General features: G+C 36.7%; 3 protein-coding genes and 1 pseudogene across 3 annotated transcripts; 3 read left to right on the top strand and 1 right to left on the bottom strand.

Annotated features, from left to right (window-relative positions):
- Nucleotides 1–1,016: 1,016 nt before the first annotated feature.
- Nucleotides 1,017–2,194, top strand: LOC145621081 (putative carboxylesterase 2 pseudogene; annotated as a pseudogene).
- Nucleotides 2,195–2,324: 130 nt separating this feature from the next.
- On the bottom strand, nt 2,325–7,944 carry LOC145621009 (sister chromatid cohesion 1 protein 3-like). The gene is made up of 14 exons (XM_081675749.1): nt 7,788–7,944; nt 7,064–7,328; nt 6,924–6,970; nt 6,785–6,834; nt 6,492–6,553; nt 6,046–6,386; nt 5,806–5,926; nt 5,586–5,725; nt 5,054–5,493; nt 3,665–3,704; nt 3,514–3,559; nt 3,294–3,426; nt 2,809–2,956; nt 2,325–2,601 (listed from the first exon to the last, which is right to left on the bottom strand). Exons 1-13 carry the CDS (start codon nt 7,909–7,911, stop codon nt 2,858–2,860), a joined length of 1,908 nt encoding a protein of 635 aa, XP_081531875.1. The 5' UTR covers nt 7,912–7,944; the 3' UTR covers nt 2,325–2,601; nt 2,809–2,857.
- Nucleotides 7,945–10,647: 2,703 nt separating this feature from the next.
- On the top strand, nt 10,648–19,845 carry LOC145621563 (presequence protease 1, chloroplastic/mitochondrial-like). The gene is made up of 19 exons (XM_081676292.1): nt 10,648–11,156; nt 11,246–11,429; nt 12,501–12,675; nt 12,758–12,890; nt 13,031–13,101; nt 13,646–13,729; nt 13,862–13,952; nt 14,069–14,589; nt 14,713–14,877; nt 14,989–15,207; nt 15,305–15,432; nt 15,602–15,791; nt 17,193–17,276; nt 17,376–17,473; nt 17,606–17,867; nt 18,025–18,187; nt 18,283–18,463; nt 19,059–19,130; nt 19,401–19,845. The coding sequence occupies exons 1-19, from the start codon at nt 10,886–10,888 to the stop codon at nt 19,540–19,542; spliced, it is 3,234 nt and encodes a 1,077-aa protein (XP_081532418.1). The 5' UTR covers nt 10,648–10,885; the 3' UTR covers nt 19,543–19,845.
- A 947-nt stretch (nt 19,846–20,792) lies between these two features.
- LOC145621414 (B3 domain-containing protein At3g19184-like) lies at nt 20,793–22,866 on the top strand. Its single transcript, XM_081676147.1, has 6 exons — nt 20,793–21,025; nt 21,116–21,211; nt 21,318–21,349; nt 21,519–21,687; nt 22,129–22,335; nt 22,769–22,866. The coding sequence occupies exons 1-6, from the start codon at nt 20,885–20,887 to the stop codon at nt 22,823–22,825; spliced, it is 702 nt and encodes a 233-aa protein (XP_081532273.1). The 5' UTR covers nt 20,793–20,884; the 3' UTR covers nt 22,826–22,866.
- Nucleotides 22,867–23,838: the final 972 nt, after the last annotated feature.

The raw sequence follows: 23,838 nt of genomic DNA, 5'->3' as shown, positions 1-23,838 counted from the left end.
TCCATTTGGTGTAGAGCAGATTTGGGAAAATTGTATTCCCCCATTAATGAGTAATTTGTTTGCTCCCCCTCCCAAAAAAAAAAAAAAAAAAAAAAAAAGGAATAAGGGGTAAAGAACACTCAAATTTTTGGTGACCTTTTTAATTTAAAACTAGTTTTTAAGTCCGAGCGATGTCCCGATCGAGTTACTGTATTAATTCTATAATTGACAAATTGACATCCTTGTTTATATTTAAATTTAATTAAATGACATTTAATATGGTTATAGCTTAGCACTATAGATTTGAAACTTAAGATTGTGGGTTCACATCTTGTATAATTCATATTTTTATGCATGTGAAATGAAAGACTTGATTGATTGTTTATTAAAGAATTTTAATATATAGTATAAATTTATGAATGTCTTGTCAATTTATTATTATGGAAAACGACTCCATTGTCAAATAGCTTCTTTTCTAGTTTTCGCCCTCAGACCACGAAAATGTCCAAAACAGCATTGCCTAAAACATAGATACTAAATGAGTGATGTTACGACTTTTGTTGCACCAAAAGGTGCCTTATTTCATCAACCAGTTGCACCAAACAGGCAAACAGCCTTGAGGCCCTTGACTAGGCTATCAACATTGGTGTGATTGTACCAAGGGTCCACATTTTGCAAGAGTAGGTGATTTAGGTCATATAAAAAGTTGGCGTGAGAAGAATTGTCAATGAAAAAAGAAAGATTTTTTTATTGCTACTACGTAACGTTGTAACTAGAAAGATCCCGATCAAATTTTAACTCTTACATCCTTACGGATTTTTCATCCGGTATTTATGAGCCATGTATGTACTTGCAAGATGTAGGGAAAAGATAAGAGAAACTCCACCCCCTCAAGCATCCTCATCTTATCAAATGAGTCACATTTTACTTAAAGAAAATATAGATGATAGATAATCCTAAAAATCTGGTTTCTGTTTTAAAAAAAAAAAAACAACAAAAAAAAACTGGAATTTCTGCTCAAGTTAACACCACACGTTGAATATAAAAGAGGGCAAAGGCAATCAAATTATTGACACTCCAAAATAAGCAGTTAAAACAACCAATTAAAAAATATAAGATAGGAGAAAAATGGAAGAAGCAATGAAAGCAATGGCTACTGTAAATGTACAAGATGTAACCCATGATCTTCGCCCCTTTCTAGTGGTCTACAAAGATGGAAGGGTGCAGAGGTTCACTGGCACTCAACGTGTTCCGGCCTCGACCGACACGGTCACGGGGGTGGAGTCAGTAGACGTGGCTGTGCGCCCGGAGGAAGAAGGTGGCGTTTCGGTGCGGTTATATAAGCCTGCAGGAGGAGACGGGGGACGGCTTCCGGTGTTAATTTACATCCATGGAGGAGGATTTTGTATTGAATCAGCTATGTCACCTTTGTACCATAATTATCTGAACGGCTTATGTTGTAAGGCCAATGTTTTAGTTGTGTCTGTGGATTATAGGTTGGCGCCTGAACACCCTCTTCCTGCTGCCTACGAGGATTCGTGGGCAGCAATTAATTGGGTTGGGATGGGAGATGGGCAAGATGTTCACCCTTGGATTAAGGATCATGCTGATCTGTCTCGAGTTTTCTTGGCAGGGGACAGTGCTGGTGCTAATATAGCGCATCATATGGTAAAGCGCCTGGGAAAAGAAAAGATTGAAAAGTTGGGGTTGAAAGGTGTTATCCTCGTCCACCCATATTTCTGGGGGAAGGATAGAATTGGGTCTGAACTTCAGAAGATCAAGGCTTCTGGAGGGGGGCTGGCAGGTAAGCTGTGGGAATTTGTATGCCCCGGAACGAGTGGGTTAGATGATCCGCTTATAAACCCGGCCACTGACCCGGAGTTGGCAGATTTGGCTGTAGATAAGGTGATGGTGTGCGTGGCGGAGCAGGATACCCTGAGGGACAGGGGTTTCCACTACAAGGAGGCCCTGCAGAAGAGTGGCTGCAAGGCTAATGTTGAAGTGGTGGAGACACTTGGAGAGAACCATGTGTTCCATTTGCTCACCCCTGGCTCTCCCAATGCTGCCCCTTTTCTGGACCAGGTTGTTGCCTTCCTCAACTCATCTTAGCTGATGCAGTGATAGCTGAGTTTTCTGAATTTTAGACTATGATAATAAATGACATATTGTACTATGCCTTTCTAATTATTTAAATTAATGCAATGCTTTCAGTTCATGTGCTGAGTTAAGGCAATTCTGACGTGCTTTCTTCTTGGTAATGTTGCAAGTATTTTGTATCTATTTGGCTTGAATTCAGCGTAAATTATTGAACTCGTAATGCTAGAATTGCAATTGTGGGTAAAAAATTAATAAGGGAATAATCAAGCATTGTGAGTAGCAACTAACAAGCTTAAATTATCATTAACATTAACTTACAAGTTACACCTGATATGGTAGCAGTGTAGCACTACAAAAAGTGACCTAGGCTTCTAAACATCGAGAACACTACAGACTACAAGATCATTTCCTAGTACAAGAAATACTTAAGCCATCAGCATCATGTCATGGTATCAACTATTATGTGCAACGATCCCACCCTATTTATGATTGAACATAAGTTTTTACTCGAACTGCTGTACACTTCTGCAAATTTAACAACACACCTAATTATGCTCAAAAAAAGATTAGCATATAAATAGAAGTGATGCAAAACTAAAATGAAAGAAATCAGAGCACATGGGCAGAGCAAACAATCTCAAACTTCTATGCATAAACAGATTAACGAATATGACCAAGGCAAAATCTCCCTACAATTTTTTAAGGTGCTCCTAGTAAATCCAAAGAGCATACCTGTTTATATGGTTTATCAGGGATAAACACCAATTCATCTGATGCAACCTCATAGTTGGGCTTTAGAGATATTAGGAGTCAGCTTCAATATAATATCCCCATAGGGCTCATCCTGTTGAACGTCAATCAGTCCACAATCCTTCAAAACCTGAAGTCAGCAGAAACCATCAGAAATGTGATTAATGAAATACTAAATCATTTTGCGTTGAATCTTGAGTTCTTATGTAAATATTAATCAACTCATTTGATGAAAGACACTATTCCTCATAGTTATAACTGTCCATCTTTAGGGTCTAGGCAGCTAATACTAGAGGAAAGCTTAGAGATGAGAACAGACTAATGAGAGACAAATCCCTGTCACAGTGTAGCACCAAAAAAAAAAAAGGTCGATCAAATAGTCAGTGAGGGATTTCATGAACCTGAGAGGTACTCCTAAAGTCCCAATCCAATCTTAGAAAACCTTGAAATAATATTTTAAGACATACCAAAGTTTCATAAAACATCCGTGCACATAACTTCCTTCGTCTTCCTTCCAATATGGTGCTTAAACTTAAACTATCAGAACCGTCTGCGAGGTTGGATACAGGAGAATGATATTTCAGAAATTGAGCCACTGCCCTGCAACCAAAAAACACAAGTTTAATCTCACAGTATTGAGCCTAATATGCTAATGAAGCCTAAAATGTTAGGAAACATAATGGTGACCTTGTCCTCGCAGACATGGTATCTCCCGTTTGAGCTCCTTGAGAATCTGATACAGAAAGCTAATGTTAACCACAATTCTAAAATTGGATATTAAATGCCTATAACTAGCCAGATATAAGCAATTATTAATATAGTAGTACATGCAGCTTACCAGTGGGGCTGTTGTTATCTAGTTCCAAAAAAGAGAGATCCTGCAATCGAAATAGGTAGGTGTCTCAGCAATGATAGGCAAAAAATCTAACAGTGTGCTAAAGGCAGCTTAGTAGCTTAAAAGATGCCTCAGCCAAGAATTAAAGACATCGTTTAGACATGTCAAAGGTGAAAACTTTTAGAAAGGTTCAGAAATGCAAACACGGCAGTGAAAATCATTTCAGAACTTGAACTTAATTTAACTAAATCCAAAATAAATGACATATAAGATACAGTTCCAATGCTACATCGCAAATAAAGAAATGGTAGATGAATATTAAAATAACCCTATGACTAACATATGGCAGTTGTATTGAAAATTATCAGTATGTTGTCTTCCAAACTAACATATGAAGCCAACTACCATAATAAGATGATAAAGCTAGACACTGATGTGCAATGGGACTCAAATATGAGCTAGCTATAATTGTGTTTGGAAGCATTAGTTGAGAACAGGCCTTTGCAAAACTTTAAAGCTAGCCAAGACATCCTTAAGCACTGTGGAAATAGGTATAACACTACAACCCTCTTAGGTGTGCCATAAAAAAGTTAATCAAAAATAATCCTAATAATAGCATTCAATAAATTTCTGCAGCTTCTGCCAAAAATATGTTGGTTGCTTAGATTATTCCTCCTATATTCATTGGGTTGACCATATGTCAGGTGTTAATTATAAGACGGGATTGAGCTTTCTTGACCTTAGTGCCTAGGGCGTTGGCTAAGTACTAGCCTATTTACAGGATTAGGTTGGTACTTGATAGCAAGAGGAAAAATCTGCTAAATTTTGGAAATGGAGAAGTCAAAAGACTAATCCAACTTTCCTTGTTTGCCCTTAAAGAACCAGGGTCCAGAGGTGCCTGACTCTCATAAGAGGTGAGCAGTGGGCTAATCGTGACCAAGCTTGTTAAAAGGTAGTGGTAGGAAATAAGTAATAGGGGGACAGGCACTTAGCCTGTGCCAAGAGAGTGCAATTAGTCAACTGTGTCCTAATTCACTAGTCTGATAATTCCATACAAAATGGTTGGCACAAATTGTAGTTATATGGAACAATAAGGTTGATCAACTGAAAAGTGCAGAGGAGATTGAGGATGTGTGTTAAGCCACAAGTCCCTAAAATTTGTTGGGTGTCTGTTGTCGAGTAGCAGAGTGCTACAAGATGTATCACAAGGATAAACTAAACTGTGTAACCCTTCTCCAATTGCCTGGGTATTTTCTCCATAATCTAACATTATTCCGTCCCCTGCCTCAGAAATAGAAAAGAAAATTGTGGCTTCCTTTGTACTCCATATTATCTTCTCTCTTCTAGGACCTTTCTCTATCAATGCAAAATAGAGTAGTTCAGAATACTTACATCAGCTTCCATAGAAGCTCTTGATTCAGGAATGTCTGATGGAGCAGTACCTCCATCATCATCTCTATCCTCAAAATTCAAGATTGGTGTTTCAAGCTCCGTGCCAGCAGACCGGGTATACATACCCATATCTGATTGAGTATCAGTAGTTCCAAATCTAGGCTCTGAAACTGAACTTGGAACTATTGGGGAAGAGGACATTGCTTCAGTACGGGACTGTGGAGACATTAATAGTGGGGAGGAAGGAAATATTTGCTCAATGTTGTATCCAGGCTCCTGATCTGCTGATCGAAGACGCTCAATTTCATCACCAACATTGGGAGTACGTGCAGGAGATTCTGCTGCCCTAGACTCCAACTGAGCTTCTTCTGTCACAGGCAATTTCGGGTGTGAAATTCTTAAGTCTTTGCTTAGGAGATTCTGGAGATTGGCACCCATTCCTGCAACATAACAAAGTTTTTTTTACCCATTACATATTGAGGCAGAGAGAAAACCATCATATGCCATTAACTATATTTGTGAGACTACCTACCGGATATCAGTGGCTCTGAGAAAACCTCTTCATTCTTCTTCTTTTTCTCACTAAACCTCCATAATTCCAAAGCAGAACAAGGCAACTTTTTTTTCTTCTTTACTAAATCAGAGCAATCATTGAGTGCATTTTTCAAAGCCCTGCAATACAAACTCATAAGAATCGAACTGCAAAAGATAAGGGGGAAGAAAAGGTAGCCTAATGGAACAGGTAATCATACTCATTAGTCAAGACCAGAGACTCATCAAACAGCTGCTTTCTCTTTCTGGTTCTCTGCCGAGGTTGAGGCTGCTCAGGAGGTGGACTTGGACGGAGTGCCAACGCAGTCGATGGAACATTTGCTGTTTAAAAAAACAAATGCAAAAAAAAAAAAAAAACAAAAACAAAGTGTTTAGTTTTAAGTAGTTCATGCACCTCTTTGTATATATATTTCGGAAGGATGAATCATGAATGTGCTCACCAAGAGGATCGGTATCCACATGAGCTTCAGTAGGGGGAGAAGAAGGACCACTATACTGCAGTGGTTCATGAGAAGGCATTGGAATTGATGGCGGAGTTTCAATTTCCTTCTCAGTCGTGTCCTTTGGGGGAGATATGTTAATATTAGGGTCAACATTCTCCTTATGTGGCCGTAGAATCGGGCTGTGCACATGGACATCATAGTCAGTAGCGTCACGCATGACCTCAAATGGTGGAACAATTTCACCTTCAGGCCTCCCATGTTCTTCACTTTGGTTGGGACCTTCGCCATTGTCCCTATCTGGACTGGGGATGGGTGGAGCAGGAACTTCAGGAGGAATGCTGCAATCATGGGGGGATAAGTAAATGTTGAATTTTACTTTCACATTGAGCCTAAAAATAGGATACTTATATATACCAATATATAGACATCAGTAAACAGCTTACTCTATCTGCATTGGATCACTCTCCTCCCTGTGCTCGGAGTCCATTGTGCCTGGAATGATATCCTACAGAAATCAATTTCGACATGTTAATTTCTTCCAAGAGAGGGCAAGGAATAGAAACCCAAAAAAAAAAAAACGCAGCAATAGCAAGTCTTTGCCAAGTTTATAACTGTGACATGCTTATAACATGGATAATACAAGAGCACTCTTAGGTTCAAAAGTAGCATATCATTGTTATAAACCCGGAGTTTCTTGCAACAATGTGTTATAAGAAAAGAAAAGGAAACACATTACATCGTCAAATGTAATCCTGACATAAAGCTCTCTTTCGGAATGATACTGTTCTGTAACACATTCAGAAAGTTGCTATCAATACATTAGAAGTTAAAACAATTATGAAAATGACTAAACACTGACAGTACCAAAATGCAACCTTTAAGTGTTATATCCTCTTGGCTTCTATGGTGATCATCCTGGGATCTGAGCAAGCAAAATCACAATTAATTCACATAAATTCAAAGGCAAAACTCCATCGCACGTAAAATGAGCCCGAAAACGAAATAACAAACTCACCCATCAATAAGGGACATATCATCATGCAAGTCTAAAGCATCAAGTGCATAAGTCTCCGGCAACGTGACGGCATTAAACTGAGCCTGGTTAGCGTTTTCAGGCAGATTAACATCGACATGGCGAAAGGCATTCCTTAAACTCACCCAAAGAACATTGCAATCATGATGAAGGTACTCAACTTTCTTTGAATATATCCGAACAACACCCAATAGAAGATGTCCTGACATTCTGAGTGCAATTGGAACTTCTGGACATATAATCCTCTCTATATAACAGTAAAAACACCATTAACATAATCTCTATCAACTAATACTCAACCATTACAAAATAAAAGGTTTCACCTATGTAAAAATTGAATCTTTATGCATAAAACCCATATATTTTACAAAAAATGAAGATTCAAGAACTCTCAAATTTGTTATTAATTAACCAAAAACCATTTCTTGGACCAAAATGAACTCTAGTAACCGAAGAAAAAAAAAATAAAAAATCACTACAATCTCACGATAAATTATTGTAAATCGGCCTCATACCATATAATTATAACCATAATTATAGTAAATGAAGTAAATTATTGGTTCCAATACAATTCATCATTACACTAATAACAAAAAACAATCAAGTTACTTACTTTATAACCAAAAAAAAAAAAAAAAAGATTGAATTTTTATTTTTTGCAAACATCAAAAAAAATAAATCAAAATTAAAGAAACATGAAACTAACCAACAGTGGAAGGAATATCAGTAGAAGCATAATGAGATTTCTTGAGTTTATGTTGAAGATGAGCAGCACACCAAACAGTACCAAGCGGGCCTTTTCGGGCCAAGAAAGTATGCGAATAAAACATCTTAAAATACCCTTTTCTCGCCGGAAAATGATATTCCGGTGACCGGAGTACAGCGGTTTAGCGGTGGTTTTAGGGTTTAAGAGAGAGAAAGAGGAGATTGTAATTGTTTGAGCGGTTTATTTTTACCTGTTTTTTTTTTTCGTGGGTATTTTAATTGAGTATTTATTGGTGGTGTTTATGGGAGGAGGGAAAGTGTGTCTGGGAATTTTCATTTTCCCGCGCTTTGCATTTGCTGAATTATGAAAACACCTAATTAAAGGTTTTTGGAAAGAAATCCGACCCGTTTTAATGAATTATCTAATGATTCCTTTTAGAAAGGTGTATGGTTGATTTGATTCATAAATGAGTTTGGATCTTTTTACAACAAAAAAAAAAAGAGTTGGGATCTTTTGGGTTGGATGCGTAATTGCAGGTTACGAGTATAATTTTCCCTTACGTGTATGATATTTTACGAATTTTTTGAATGGGGTATTTGTTTTTTTTTTTTTTTTTGAAAACGGGATATTTGTTTATTCTTGCTTGATAGTTTAATTTGTGGAATTTTTGTTTGTAAAAAAAAAGGTGCCTAATAATGGTCTATCATATAAAGATAGCATATATAAAAAAATATTTAAAAAGTAAATTTAAAAATACGTAAGAGAAAACAAGGCTTCTTGGGGAAGTCGTTGAAAACAAAGCTTCTCAAGGAAGCTAAGAGACTAGATGAGGAAGAGGCATAGGGTATGCATCTAATGAGACGGTTGACAATGACCGCCGATTACATTGAGCGTCAAAAAAGTGAAAACAAGCTAAAGCACTACGAATAATGAAAATTTACCTTTTGAAGCATTTCAAATTCAATCAACAAATTGATTAAGAAATTAGAAAATTGTAAATTCAAAATAATTTATTTGTTGGATCTTCTCCCATCCTCGACTACAAATAAGCTTAAATAAAACCTGTGTTTTGAAAAAAGGAGTCCGCAAGATCGCAACAAAATGAATTTAGATCAAACCAAATACTCAACATTTTCCTTTCCCGTTTCTTGCATCCCTCTCTACCATGGTTTCCAATCCCTTGTGGTATTTCCGTTCATTTTCTTATACAACATGCACCACCACACCTAGCACACTACCTTGCTAACACTAACCACCACAGAACCATACAAGCATCGTCCTCACCTTCATTGACTCCTTCATACCGTCACTCGTAACAATTCAACCCACCATAAAACTATACACCCCAACTATAATTTACAACATGTAACTACACCCCCAAACACTCACACACCCTCACAATGCATCTTTACCTTATCTCCAAACCACCACCACCACCACCACCACCCATATCAGAAACCACCACCTTCCACCAAAAAATAAACCAACAACCACCCAAAACCGATAACCTTAAAAATTAAGTAGAAAGAAAGATTTAAAAAATAGGAAAATTCATCCATTGTGGTTCTATAATGTGAGATTCGATCATGAACACTCTATATATTGATCGAATTTGACGATCAAAACCTCAAAACTGAGCTCTTAATGGCGGTAATTAATTAAAGTGAGAAGTAAGAAAGATAAGGGGGCACCGGGGATGGAGCCCCCAACAAAGGGTTGGCAGGGAGGTAACAACGACAAAGGGTGACGACATCAACATAATAGTAGGGAAGAAGGCGATTGTGCAATGGTGAAGGCAGAAAAAAGGAGGTGGATGTTTGAACACGAGTGGTGGTAGACTGGCAGACCACTACCGGGTATGAGTTCGTTGGGCCCATGCTAGGGACAAAATTGTAATTTCACACATTACTTACCCATGTTGTAAAAATGTAATCTCTATCCTCTCAAGTATAGTATTTAACACTATGATAAATGTATACAAATCAAGAATAGCAATATAGAAATTAATAGTATTTGAGCACCGACAAACAATTATCGTTATCAATTTCGACTGAGCTCAGACGATTTCAAGCATAGAACTCACTGTTTTTAATGGTTAGAGCCATAAGTTAAAATTTGTGTTTCTCGTTTGTCGGTTATGTTTTTTGGGTGGGTTTCGGTGATTTTTAACGGGGATAGTTGAGTGTTTTTGGTTTTCGACCAAGGTAGTAGCTGGTGGGGTGGGTTTTTTTTTTTTTTTTTTTGCTGTCGAAGGTGAAGGTGGGGTGGGAGGAGGTTTGGCTGGCGATGGGAGAGCTATCCATGGAGGTGGCAAAAGGGTTTAATGGAGGAAGAAGAAGATGAAGATGAAATGAAAAAAAAAGGAAAAGAAAAAAAGAATACTCCGTAATTTTATATTGTGGTATTGGGTAGAAAGACACATACCCGGGAGTGGGCTAGAGTTCCTCGTCTAACACTACCAAGAAACACGTTACTCGTATTAAAGGGCTTTTCCTTCATTTCCTTCCCTATCTCTCTTAAAATCATTCCCTTTACCCCTATGTGAATCATCATTTCATTATAAAATGCATGATTAATATTTAATATTGTGCTGTAATATTTCAGAATAGCAATTTACTTTAAATTAAAGTAAAATTTTTTAACCTTATATTAGTATGAATGAATTTTACAGCTAATTTTTGTACGGAGTAATCAATTTTAAAGACCAATTTTTCTGAAGACGATCGTCACTATAACCCTCTCTTACTCCCAAGTCCCAACACGTCAACACGAAAAACCAACAAAAACCAAAAAAAAAAAAACAACCAATTTCTCACAAATATTTGGAGCTAAAAAACGTGGTCTCCAAATATCCACAACACCACAAACAGCTTTCAGACCTCCAAACCAAGCAAATCATCAATCGAAAAACTCAAACACCAATTTTACAAACTCTTACTCTTTAAATCCAATCAAAAAAAAATATTATCATCATAAACTCTAATTCATTTAACTGGTTTTCTTGCACAAAACTCCACTTCCCTCCCAAAAATAAATAAAAATTCATTTCATAAAAACATATAATTGTGGCTTCATTTCCACAACCTCAGTGTCCACCAATGGAGAGAGCAATGCTACTCCGTTCTCTCTCCTCTTCATCTCCAACTCGCCTCTTCTCCGCCGCAACTCGCCGCCTCCTTACTCGCCGGAACCCTAATTCCTCCACCAAACCAGTCTCTCTCCTCCGCCACCACTCCATTCTCCGCCCTATCTCCTCCCTCTCTCTTCCCCTCCCTCCGCCGCCGTCGCCGTTCTCCGGCGGCCGTCGTGCTACTTTCTCGACTCTCTCTCCTCCAGCTGTTGCGACTTCCGACTCCGCCGTTACTTCAGGTTTGTATTGTATTCGTAATGATTGAATTGTTTTCAGTAAGTAATTGATTGTTTGATTGATTAATTGGTGGATGTTTTTGGTGGTGTAGAGTCTGGGAAGCATGATTTTGAGTTTGCAGAGAAGCTTGGGTTTGAGAAGGTTGCGGAGCAGTTTATTGATGAGTGTAAATCGAAAGCTGTGTTGTTTAAGCATAAGAAAACTGGTGCTCAGGTTATGTCGGTTTCTAATGATGATGAGAATAAGGTTTTTGGTATTGTTTTTCGAACTCCTCCGTAAGTCGAACACTTCTCTTATTCGTCTTATCTTATCATAGTAGCGTAGCTTGTGTGTTCACTATTGTTATTGGTTTACTTTGTGCTGTGTCTGTTACATTGCTGGTCAAGATAATGGCCGTTTTGATAATTTGATGTTTAATAGGTTTTTGACATCCGCATTTGAGCTACATATTAACCATTTGAATTTTGTTATGAATTATACTAGCATCAGTAGCATGTAGCTAATATCTAGAGTTGAGGAGCGATGTTGAGCATTTAAAAGCTGGAGTTGTATTTTCTAGAATTGAGCTAATATCTAGAGTTGAGGAGCGATGTTGAGCCCTTGGAAGCTGGAGTTGTATTTTTTATAATTGAGCTAATATCTAGAGTTGAGGAGCGATGTTGAGCACTTAGAAGCTGGAGTTGTATTTTTTAGAATTGAGCTAATATCTAGAGTTGAGGAGGATGTTGAGCATTCAAAAGCTAGAGTTGTATTTTTTAGAATTGAGCGTATTTTTTAGAATTGAGCTTGACTGGCTGAGTAGGGAACCTGAAATCTATTATGATAGTAAGAGATATGGCGAAATATTGAGTAGGGAACCTGAAATCTATAAGTAGTACTCTAGTTTATTACGCGATGAACATAGATGCCGAACTTGTACAACGTTGGGCATTTTCTGGATTTCTAAATTCTAACACAATGTCAAAGTCCAGATAAAGGTTAGAAGATGTTCCCTTGGAAATTAAGAGAGGATCCTAGGCTTTGAATATATGTCCTTGTTAGCTTTGGCCGATTCCTGTTGCTGACTACTGTAATAAAAATCAAGTTAAGCTGCTTCATGCCCAATCCTCAAGGAGAGAATTCTAGTGCTCTCTAGCTTAATTATGATGGCTATTATCCAAGTGGTCCTCGAAACCTTTTATTTTTTCGCTGCTGAAATTGTTTCCTCTCATTAATATAGGGGTATGCTATTGTACTAATCTTGGCTGCAATAAGAATCAACTTAAGTTGCTTCAAGCTGATATCTGGGGTACTTATTGCCGTTGCTGTATCCCAGCCTCCTTATAAATTTTTGTCTGTTGTTGCAGGAGTGATTCCACTGGGATTCCTCACATATTAGAACATAGTGTGTTGTGTGGTTCCAGAAAGTACCCTCTGAAAGAACCTTTTGTTGAACTTTTGAAAGGGAGCTTGAATACCTTTCTGAATGCTTTTACATATCCTGATAGAACTTGCTATCCTGTTGCATCTACTAATACCAAGGTATGTGCTTTTCCTGGAATAAATTTTTGATGTCATCCTTAGACTCGTATATTTAATTCATATTGAATTGCATGTCAAACAGGACTTCTATAATCTGGTGGATGTTTACTTGGATGCGGTGTTCTTTCCCAAGTGTGTGGAGGACAAATGGACTTTCCAACAAGAAGGCTGGCATTATGAGCTTAATGATCCTTCAGAACCAATATCTTATAAAGGTTTTAGCTGTTAATCACTTTTGATACCATTAATTTTCTGAAAAATCCATAATTCATGTCATGATGCTGGTGATGTCATGAATAATTCCTTTTGACTTCTAATCCTCTTTATGTTGATTAATTTAAAATGCGGATTTCAGGTGTTGTCTTTAATGAGATGAAGGGTGTTTATTCCCAGCCAGATAATGTTTTAGGTCGCACTTCTCAACAGGCATGTATTTCACCTTACTTTCCTCAATTATTGTTTTTCACTATAGGGTTAAGACACATAGTAAATTTTACAGGTGTGGTCTGGCAGTTGAAAAAATTAAAATTGAAAGAAAGATACTGAAACTAGTGACATTCTTAGGAAGCATTAATTGATATTTGTGGTTCTAAAGGTATTTGAGGAACATACTAGATGTTTATGAACCCAAAAGAGAATTGTGAAATATAATTTAAGATATCTTTACAAAGCTAGTGTGAAATGCATATAGGGACAAAGGACTATATTGATACTTTGAAAAGCTAGTTACAAACTTTGCACTTCCTCTGTTCCCATTTTTTGCCCGGTTTCATTTTTGCTTTGCCCCTAACTTCTATACCATGCTTTCTCTTTGGTATTGTTCAAGTAATATTGTGGGAAAATTTTCTTTTGTTGATGTGGATTTTAAAGACTGGTTGTTGTATAGCAATGCCTAAAGTATATTATTATTATTGCTTTACAAAGACATCTTTGTCGAAGAACGCTTATTTGTTGTTTTTATGACTTTTAGGCACTCTTTCCAGACAACACCTATGGTGTAGATAGTGGTGGAGACCCAAATGTCATTCCCAAGCTCACGTTTGAGAAATTTAAGGTATGTGACATTCAAATGTGATTATATTGAGCCTCAAATGACAAATCACTCCTATTTTTGCTTGTTCTTTTCAGAGCAGCCCTGTCATGAGCTTAATTTGATGCATTTTGCTAATGTGATACATATGGACAGGAATTTCACCAAAGATTTTACCATCCTAGCAATGCAAGGATATGGTTTTATGGAGATGATGATCCAAACGAGCGTCTTCGCCTCTTGAGTGGTATGCCATGCTTGTCTTTGCAGTCAGTGTTGAGCTTTATTTCTGATGGAGCCCTTTGTCCATCAGTTCGACTTAATTTGTTTACCTGACATTCATCTGGTGAATGTTCTTTGCAGAATATCTAGATAAGTTTGATGAGAGCTCAGCTCCCAATGACTCACAAATTCAACCGCAAAAACTATTCTCAGAACCTGTCAGGATTACAGAGAAATATCCTGCTGGTGATGGTGAGGATTTGAAGAAAAGGCACATGGTTTGTCTTAATTGGTTGCTGTCTGAAAAGCCTCTAGATTTGGAGACCGAGCTTGCAATTGCGTTTTTGGATCACCTTTTGTTGGGAACACCAGCCTCTCCTTTAAGGAAAATTTTGCTGGAGAGTGGCCTTGGAGAAGCTATCATTGGAGGTGGCATTGATGATGATCTTTTGCAGCCTCAGTTTAGTATTGGATTGAAGGGTGTTCAAGAGGAGGACATTCAAAAAGTAGAAGAACTAGTGGTAACAACTCTTAAAAATTTGGTGGAAGAAGGTTTCAATTCAGATGCTATAGAGGCGTCCATGAATACTATTGAGTTCTCTCTGAGGGAAAATAACACTGGCTCCTTCCCACGTGGACTATCCTTAATGCTTCGGTCTATTGTAAGAAATATGGCTCTATTCTGAGAGTTTTTAAATTATGACTGCCCCTAACCGTCAGAAAATAAATTGTGTGTTAATATTTATGAGACACTATTGTAACTTCCATTTCTTTTGTTGGTGTAGGGAAAATGGATTTATGATATGGATCCCTTTGAGCCATTGAGGTGGGAGAAACCACTGATGAAGCTTAAGGAAAGAGTAGCAGCAGAAGGCTCTAAAGCTGTATTCTCTCCCCTAATTGAAAAGTATATTCTGAAAAACCCTCACCGTGTAACAGTTGAAATGCAGGTGAGTATTGCAATTTACATCTCCTTTATTCCGAATTTATTGCAAAATTCAATAAATCATAAACAGGTTGCTCTATCAGCTTTCATCTGATTCTAATGCTGTTGCTGCCAGCCTGATCCAGAGATGGCTGCTCATGATGAGGCTGTTGAAAAAGAATCTTTGGAGAAGCTCAAGGCAAGTATGACAGAGGAAGATCTAGCAGAATTGGTTCGTGCTACTCAAGAGTTGCGCTTAAAGCAGGAAACTCCAGATCCACCTGAAGCTTTGCGGAGTGTTCCATGTCTATCTTTGCATGACATCCCGAAAAAACCCATTCATATTCCCACTGAGGTTGGACTTCCTTTTTTCATTTATAGTGTGTTTGGGGGGTAATTTTCTGTCATATCGTTTTCTTTGAAAAATCTTTTCTAAGCGTTTTCTCTTGCAGATTGGGAATATCAATGGTGTGACTGTTCTGCAGCATGACTTATTCACAAACGATGTCATTTACAGTGAAGTTGTATTTGATATGAGTACCCTGAAACATGAGCTTCTCCAATATATACCTTTATTTTGGTAAGATTGCTTACATAGTGAAAACTTGTTAATCATGGTGAACTTGTTTGCTGTCTCTTCTTTTTGAATTCTTTGTTCAACTTAACTTTTAATTAATGATGCATTCCGTTTGCACATGATTTTTTTTTTCTTCGGTCTTGAGCTTTAATTCTTTCCAAACTCTATGCAGTCAATCGTTGTTGGAGATGGGCACCAAAGACATGGATTTTGTGCAACTTAATCAATTAATTGGAAGGAGAACTGGAGGAATATCTGTTTACCCTTTTTCATCATCTGTAAGGGATAGTAAGGACCCGTGTGCTAAGCTGATTGTCAGAGGGAAAGCAATGGCTGAACGCGCTGAAGACCTTTTCAATCTGGTACGCTACACTTTCATGAACCCTAGTCACCCAGAACCCAGAACTGTGGGGGCAAATCCTCATATTAGCTCCATAAATTACAAAATATCCCAGTTTCTCTATATTCACTGACTGTTAAACACTCCCACTGACTTATCCCACAAAGATGCTAGATGAATTCTCCCTCTGTTTTTGAATGTTTGCAACAGTGTGACTGACATGCTTGCCAAAGCATAAGTTTGACTGATCAAATGTATACTTTTAAATTAGTAAAGCTTATAAAAAAATTGGCATTTTAAAAAATATACATTGAAAAAAATTGGCCATGTAAGAAGGAGACCAAGTGACGCTCCGGTAAGGAGGCTTGAAGAATTGCAAAGTATTGGGATTGCGAGAGGTAGGGGGAAGAAGAAAACTTGGAAGAGGGTGATTGAGAGTGACATGAGTGCTTTGGGGATAGAGGAACATATGGTGTTGGATAAGGTGGTGTGGAGGGAGAAAATTCACATCAATTACGTATTATGATTACATTTATATATTTTAAATTTATCTTAGTATTTATTTTTTTGGTTTTATCCCTTTAGTTTTTCATGAACTGTACTGATTTCCTTTACCAAACGGTTTAACCACTCTTTTAAAACTTTCTTGAATTCTATTCTTTGTTGTTCTCTATTAACACTCCATTCATTTTTCTTGGATGTTCTTTATTTTTCTCACTTTTCTCACCTTTTCAAACTCTTCTAACTGATTTTCTTATTATGTCCCTTTCTTTATATCGTACGGTTCCTTATGACAATTCATGTTAGCCGATCCCAAATCATTTCGGGACTAAGGCTTTGTTGTTGTCGTTTGACTAAGCCGACCCCACTTATGAGATTAAGGCTTTGATTGATTGATTGATTGACAATGTTTGCACTTTTGACTCTATTCACGTACTACTTTTTAACCACATATTGTGAGTCATACTTGAGGAAAAGCATAGTCAAGTGGGTCGGTCTTGTTAGACTCATCTTGATATATACTATCACAATGTCAACAATTTATTATGGTAATTGTCATGTAATTAACAATAGATTATTTTTGTCTTTCAAAAACAATAGATTATTTTAATTTAAATTTTGCTTTAGGAAATGTAATCCCCCTCCTCCCCATGTTGCAATATTTAAAAGAATGAAGAATTACAAACAATGTTTAATTTTTATATATTAGTAAGAATGTAAGGTCAGCGCTAATGTATGTATAGTGTATACTTTGGTGGTTATTCAGTTATTGAGAAACACATGCGCATTCCCTTCTAACCACAAACGCCACTGAATCTCCGTGAAAGCATTAAACCACAACATTAATTTCTCCTTTGCCAATCCAAGCTAACTGTTGCCTTTGTTCCAAACTTATACTAATTTGGTTTTTTGTATATGTTAGATGAATCTTGTCCTTCAGGAGGTTCAGTTCAATGATCAACAGCGCTTCAAGCAATTTGTTTCTCAGAGTAAAGCAAGAATGGAGGTATCTATTATTACAATTCATTTTTAAGACTTTGTTGATAAACTGGTCATGAAGCAATAGCTTTTGTACTTATACCATAGCCAAAAAACTTGTCTTCAGAATCGATTGAGGGGCAGTGGTCATGGGATCGCAGCTGCAAGGATGGATGCAAAGTTGAATGCTGCTGGTTGGATTTCTGAGCAAATGGGTGGTGTCAGGTGAGACCATGTCTTCTTTCACATCAGTATTGTAATATCCTCCTTTGCAAAATTAATACTGTAAATTAAATTGCAGCTTACAATAAATTTATGTTTTGATATGAAACTAATCTTTTTGTGGTGTGCCTCTAGTTACCTTGAGTTCCTGAGAGACCTGGAAGAGAAAGTTGATAAGGATTGGGAAGGAATTTCTCTCTCTCTGGAAGAGATTCGCAAAACTTTACTTACAAAGAAGCATTGCTTGGTAAATTTGACTGCTGATGGGAAAAATATTACAAATTCAGAAAAGTATATTGGCAAATTTCTCGACTCACTTCCAGACTTCTCCTCTGAACCAAATAAGTGGAATACTCAACTCTCTTGTCATAATGAAGCCATTGTGATACCCACTCAAGTAATTTCCATTGTTTTTTTTTTTTTTTTTTTTTTTAAAATTTTTTTAAATTTTTGTTCATTTTTTATTTTTAATCCATCATTTATGTGCTAGTACATATATTTTTGGTTTTATGTTTTATTGCAAGTGATGAATGATTCCTTTTGATCCTCCTTAGGTCAATTATGTTGGAAAAGCTGCGAATGTATATGGAGATGGTTATAAGCTCGATGGAAGTGCCTATGTCATTTCGAAATATATCAGTAATACATGGCTGTGGGACCGTGTACGAGTGAGTGGCGGTGCTTATGGTGGCTTTTGTGACTTTGATACTCATTCAGGTGACTAGTATATGCTGTGAGCTTGAGTAATATCTAATTATCTATAAGTTGTAAGTTCTTGCTGTTTTCACTTCTTACATCTGTCATGTTTCCAGGGGTTTTCACATATTTGTCCTATCGAGATCCAAATTTGTTAAAAACACTCGAAGTTTATGATGGAACGGGTGATTTCCTCCGTGGGTTGGAATTAGATAATGAAGCTCTCGCCAAGGCAATTATTGGGACCATTGGTGATGTTGACTCGTATCAACTACCAGATGCCAAAGGTTATAGCAGGTAATGTGCAATTCTTGTTATGGAGAGGTAGATGGTTCCTTGTTTATCGAGATGAGTTTGCTTGCTCATTTTTTTTTGACGTATATTAGATTGTAAAATGAGGAGGCCAGTATCATGGCTGCGCTTGAAGTCTGGATAAGTCAGTTCGAAGTTAAATGCCTCTTAGAAGCTCCTTGCTCCAAAAAACCAATATTCTTGTTTTGAACATGAAAAGAGGGGGATAAAAGGAAACAGAAGTTATCCAGTTGGAACACACAGATGTATTCTTGAGGAATACAATTATACTCTAAACTACTGGCTCCATATCTATTTCATTTATTTACTTTTTTCTTTCTTAATCTGGTTTTTATGGCTTCTTAAAATTTATTGTGGCTTCTATGCCGATTATGAGGCAGTTTGGGGATAGTTTTACTTGTCACTGCATAATTTGTCACTTGAAGAGTATGATATCAAATATTAGTTTTTTGTTTGGTAAGTTGTAATTCGTAGACTTCGAGAAAAATAATTTTAGGTATGACTTGTTTTTGTGAGATGCTTTATCTTTTTGAAAGGTATTCAATAATCAATACTGATCAATTTTCACTTACTTTTCCAGTATGTTACGGCACTTGTTGGGAGTCACAGAAGAAGAACGAGAAATAAGACGTGAGGAGATACTTTCAACAAGGTAATTATGGATATGCTACTAACATTCTATACAAATTTTCAATTAGCAGAAGACTTCTTTCATCCACTGCGGATTGCAGAATGGTGTTCAAGATGCATATGGTGCTACCCTTGAATATCAAGATCAGCAGAAAGGCTTTTTCAATCACTTAGCAGTAAAAATAATGTCACATTGACACATCAAATACTATTTAGTTGTGCTAGACTTTCTCTGAACTCTTTTTGTTACAGTTATGGTGGAGTCTTATGAAAATTTGTTAATGTTGTGCAGTGTAAAGGACTTCAAGGAATTTGCAGATGCAGTTGATGTAGTCAAAGATAAAGGAGTTGTGGTTGCAGTGGCATCTCCAGAAGATGTTGAAGCTGCAAAGAAGATAAATCCAGACTTCTTGCAAGTAAAGAAAATGCTTTAAGGTATGGCTGGTGTTCATGGAGTTCAAAGTAGACTGGAAACAGTTGACAAGATCACAACGAGCTCTTATGCCTTGAAATTTTTCGGGTGGGATGAAATTATTTTTATAGCTACAAAGTACAAATCCCATGATAATTGATCATAGAATAGCAATTTTCTTGATTAGTCTATATGAACACAGTGGTGAGAGTATTCGAGATGTTGATGTGAGTCTCAATTATTGTACAGTTACACAGTTCACCTCGCTTTGCTGTCACACGTGCAGAGTGAAAGACTGTTAATAAAGAACATTTTTGTCATGATAGTTTGAGGGTTCTTTTTGATAACTTGGTTATTAATGCAGCTCTGTTTATTTGGTATTTGAAATGTGCAAGCTAACACATCTATGTTTTAGATGAATGAGAATATGTCTTGGAATTGTTATACTGCTATGCGGAACACAAGCTATGTCAGTGAAGGGCTTTTGATCAGGTGTACGAATGTATGATTGCATTTATAAGTGCAATTGTGCAATGCCAATGCTTTTTAGAGGTGCCAATTCTGGATTACACAAAGTATGTCTCAATTGGTATCTCATTTTGTATACCAATGCCCTTAAATTCAACACTCATTAACTTATTATCAGTGTATGCGGATGATGGAGTTAAAGACATCATTACTCATAACTTCATAAGTCATAACATGATTCTTATTTGAACTCACCAATCATCGAATACTACCTCTATTTTTTTTTATTATGTGTAACAACGGAATACTTTATGTGAACACATTCTTAATAGAAATAATATGCACTTGACTAGTAGCGTATTAATTAACCATTTTATAAACCATAAAAGGAAATGAACACGCGTTTGTAATAACCTCCTTTTTTTTTTTCCTTCATATCGGATATTACCGTATGAAATAAAGGATGACTACCAGTCTATCACCGTCAAAACTTGAGCAAAAGGGGTGATAATTTCTTGAAGACCAACTTAGGAAACTTGTAACTAAATGTGACCCAAAAAGTTGCTTGGTTGCTAAATGGACCATATAACCCACAACCATATGGCTAATAAGCCTACTTGTTATCCAGACACAATAATAAGAATAACATAATAATAAAAAAAGAAGATTCAAATTCAAAAAATGTAAGAAAGTGGCGCTCAAAAAGACACAAATGCCTTAAAATAGAAAGTTCTCTCTAATTAAATACAGAAAGTGTACTACTATTCACAATTTGAGATTAGAAAGACTCGGCACTCCAAAAGTTCCACCAATTTCTCAAGAAAAAAACTCAACAATCACAGAGGTCTTTCCCTTTCCCTTTCGGTTTCGGCTTCGGTTTCGGTTTCGGGTTGAAAATGGTGACAACAACAGAAAGCTATGAAGACAAAAGGAAGCAGAGATTGGAGGAAAACAAGAAGAGAATGGAGCAACTTAATCTCCATAAACTTGCTCAAGCTCTTAAACCTTCCCCCAGAAAAACCCATCATTCTTCCCCTGTAATTTCAATTAAATTAAATCATCTAATTAATAAAGTTTATACCTTTTTCTAGTTTTTCAATTTTCATGTACATTACTCTATGATCCAGGCCAAGAAGTTGAAGGCGAGATTAAGTGATTCGGGTGTCTCGTCTGTTCGTCGTTCGTCTCGAACGGCTGATAAACCTCCTCCCAATTACAAAGAGGTTTAATTTTCAATTTGTTTAAAATTTTACAATTTATAATACCCTTTGATTTATTTCTAAAAACCCTATTTACATCATTTCAATTTGTTTGTTTTTGCCTTTACAGTATGCAATGGAGCCTATATCGGAAGGTAGAAGGTGAGTTCAGTTCATCTCTACTTATATTTTTTTCTTTGGCGTAAGCTACAAAGAGCAAATGATATAGACGAGATTTGATATTAGGTGTCGTGTATCATCTAGCACTTAAATGAACTAAACTAGTTCTTTCTATTTTTGATGGATTTGATGGATGCTAAATTGCTACTAGGATATACAAGTACAAGAGAAGGGATATTCTGAATCGAGTTTACGCCTCGGATAAGGATAGGGTTTATGCTATTGAGAGAGCTGAAGAGCTTGAACAACAATTAGGCTCGGAATTTCCTGCCTTTATCAAACCAATGCTTCAATCCCATGTTACTGGAGGGTTTTGGTTGGTCAGTTTTTAAACCCTTTCTTCTCCATTTTTTAAATATTATTGGTTCACAACCCCTAAAAACTAGGGGTTTTTGAGGAATTGGAATTAATGAAGAAAAGTCTAAATTTACACGGGTTGAGATTAATGTTGTGCCACATAGAATATACAACGGTTGCATTGGATATGTTTTTTTTTTATGAAAAAGTAATCAAGTTATCTACTTTTTGCCCCAATTATTAGTTGTAAGATTGTCACTTGTACATCAAGGTCTAACTTTTTTTAGCTAAAATTTGAATGTCACGTTTTGCTTAAGAAAAATGTGAAAAACAAGCACTTTTTTGATTCAGCAAAATAGTTACTAAAATAGACAACCAACTTTCCTATGCCCTTGAACAACTTCGGTTCAAGAAGAAATCTTGGGAAATCTCACATACTTAAGTAAATCTCTGTTGCCATACAGAGTTTTCCTATCCCATTTTGCAAGGTCCACCTTCCAGACGACGATGAGATGGTCACTCTAGTTGATGAAGATGGAGATGAATGGAAGGCCAAGTACCTTGCTAGAAAAAATGGACTTAGTGGTGGATGGAGAGGATTTTCTATTGATCATGAATTGGTTGATGGAGATGCCCTTGTTTTCCAGCTCATTGAACCAACTACCTTTAAGGTAACCCTCAGTCTCTTTCTGCTCTTGTTATTACTATTGTACAACAGTCTGAATTTTTCTGCCTAACATAACACCTGAATCATGTTGTAACCAACTAACCAAGTAAACATTTTCATACAGATGTAGTATACTACTTCGTATACCACACGACACACTTATATGAGAGACAACGTCTTTTAATTCGATAGCCTTTAAGTACATTTACCAAATCAAGTTAGTATAGAAGTACAAATATAGATGATCTGAATTTCATAAGGTTTGAGAAGTTTCATCTATTTGCTCTATGGATAAGCTCAGTTTGATTGTCTATTTCTTGAGCTTTTTTAGCCCATGCTTGGTCTTTCTACCTATAGAACTACATAATTATGAACCAGTTTTGCTTTGATTGTCAAAATATTTATCATACCACTAGTAACTTCACTTATTTTCTTAGGTCTACATCATTCGGGTGAATTCCACTGAAGAAGAAGTAGACGAAGAGCAGGAATAGCGAGGGGAAAGAAAGGCTGGCAAAAAAAAAAAAAAAAAAAAAAAAGATCAGGTAATTCTTACTCTGATGATTGAGAACAATTGCTTCATTATAAGAAAAAAAATTCCCCAGAATGAAGTTTATTCCAGATCCTGTCTGGTGGATTACTTGAGGCCGTCTGGCTTCTATTTTGATGGGTTTTGTGTGTTTTCTGAGAACCACAGTTTATGCTAATTGCAAGTAATTATTGCTTCATATGTGAGGGCAATGTGACCATGTCTTAATCTAAATGGTCTGACCGTGAGCAGAGAATAAGTTGAACAATCAATCTGGTCCTAATGCTCACATTTTTTACTATATCAGCAAACAACTCAATTAGCCTCCTTATGTGGTTTAAACCTAAGACTGTGAGCATTAGGACCAGTCGACCAGATTGATTGTTATGGTTAAAATGATAATAATTCATTAGGAGACCCTCCTAAGAATGTAATATCATACTTGTACTACTTCAGGATATACAATATTACAATACTTGATTACACTGTAACTTGAAAGAAAGGAGCTAAATGACCAACATTAGGGGATTAGCCTGTGAACAAATTTGTATTGAGGATATGCCTATTTCATGCCCACGACGTTGTCTCTTAAGTTTTGTCATTTTGGCAGGTAATGGTTGCTGATGATGCTGAGGCTACTTCCAGGTTCATTTTGCTGAAAACAATGAAAATAGGCTCATTACTTGTTTGCGTTTGAAGACTATCTTATCTTCCATTTTGACTTCGGATAGGCTATGGCTTGTGTGTGTAGTTAACTCAATGAAGAAATATATTTTGACTGTAGAAGAACCCAAGTAATTATATAATGTGAATATGGTACCTTTTAAACATATACAAGCTTATAGTTTGTGAGTACATGCAGGTTCGTGCTAGGCATAAACCCTAGTTATATCAAGCTCATAGTTTAAGCATTTGATTTACCACTATGATAGCTTGGAAAAATGTCATTCCTATAATATGAAATCATATTATTCTAAC

This window comes from Chenopodium album, chromosome 27 (genome assembly GCF_948465745.1).
Source record: "Chenopodium album chromosome 27, dcCheAlbu1.1, whole genome shotgun sequence".
NCBI classification, from domain to species: domain Eukaryota; kingdom Viridiplantae; phylum Streptophyta; class Magnoliopsida; order Caryophyllales; family Amaranthaceae; genus Chenopodium; species Chenopodium album.
This window is presented reverse-complemented; position numbering and strand designations above follow the sequence as displayed.

Bases quoted from the DNA above. Each gene is read 5' to 3' on its own strand.
- LOC145621009 (XM_081675749.1), bottom strand. From the start codon at position 7,911: ATGTTTTATTCGCATACTTTCTTGGCCCGAAAAGGCCCGCTTGGTACT. The intron at 3,560-3,664 runs GTAAGCTGCATG...TTTCTGTATCAG, and splicing joins AGATAACAACAGCCCCACTG to ATTCTCAAGGAGCTCAAACG. The intron at 3,427-3,513 runs GTCACCATTATG...TTTTGGTTGCAG, and splicing joins ACCATGTCTGCGAGGACAAG to GGCAGTGGCTCAATTTCTGA.
- LOC145621563 (XM_081676292.1), top strand. From the start codon at position 10,886: ATGGAGAGAGCAATGCTACTCCGTTCTCTCTCCTCTTCATCTCCAACT. The intron at 11,157-11,245 runs GTTTGTATTGTA...TTGGTGGTGTAG, and splicing joins CGACTCCGCCGTTACTTCAG to AGTCTGGGAAGCATGATTTT. The intron at 12,891-13,030 runs GTTTTAGCTGTT...TGCGGATTTCAG, and splicing joins AGAACCAATATCTTATAAAG to GTGTTGTCTTTAATGAGATG.
- LOC145621414 (XM_081676147.1), top strand. From the start codon at position 20,885: ATGGTGACAACAACAGAAAGCTATGAAGACAAAAGGAAGCAGAGATTG. The intron at 21,350-21,518 runs GTGAGTTCAGTT...AATTGCTACTAG, and splicing joins CCTATATCGGAAGGTAGAAG to GATATACAAGTACAAGAGAA. The intron at 21,688-22,128 runs GTCAGTTTTTAA...GTTGCCATACAG, and splicing joins TTACTGGAGGGTTTTGGTTG to AGTTTTCCTATCCCATTTTG.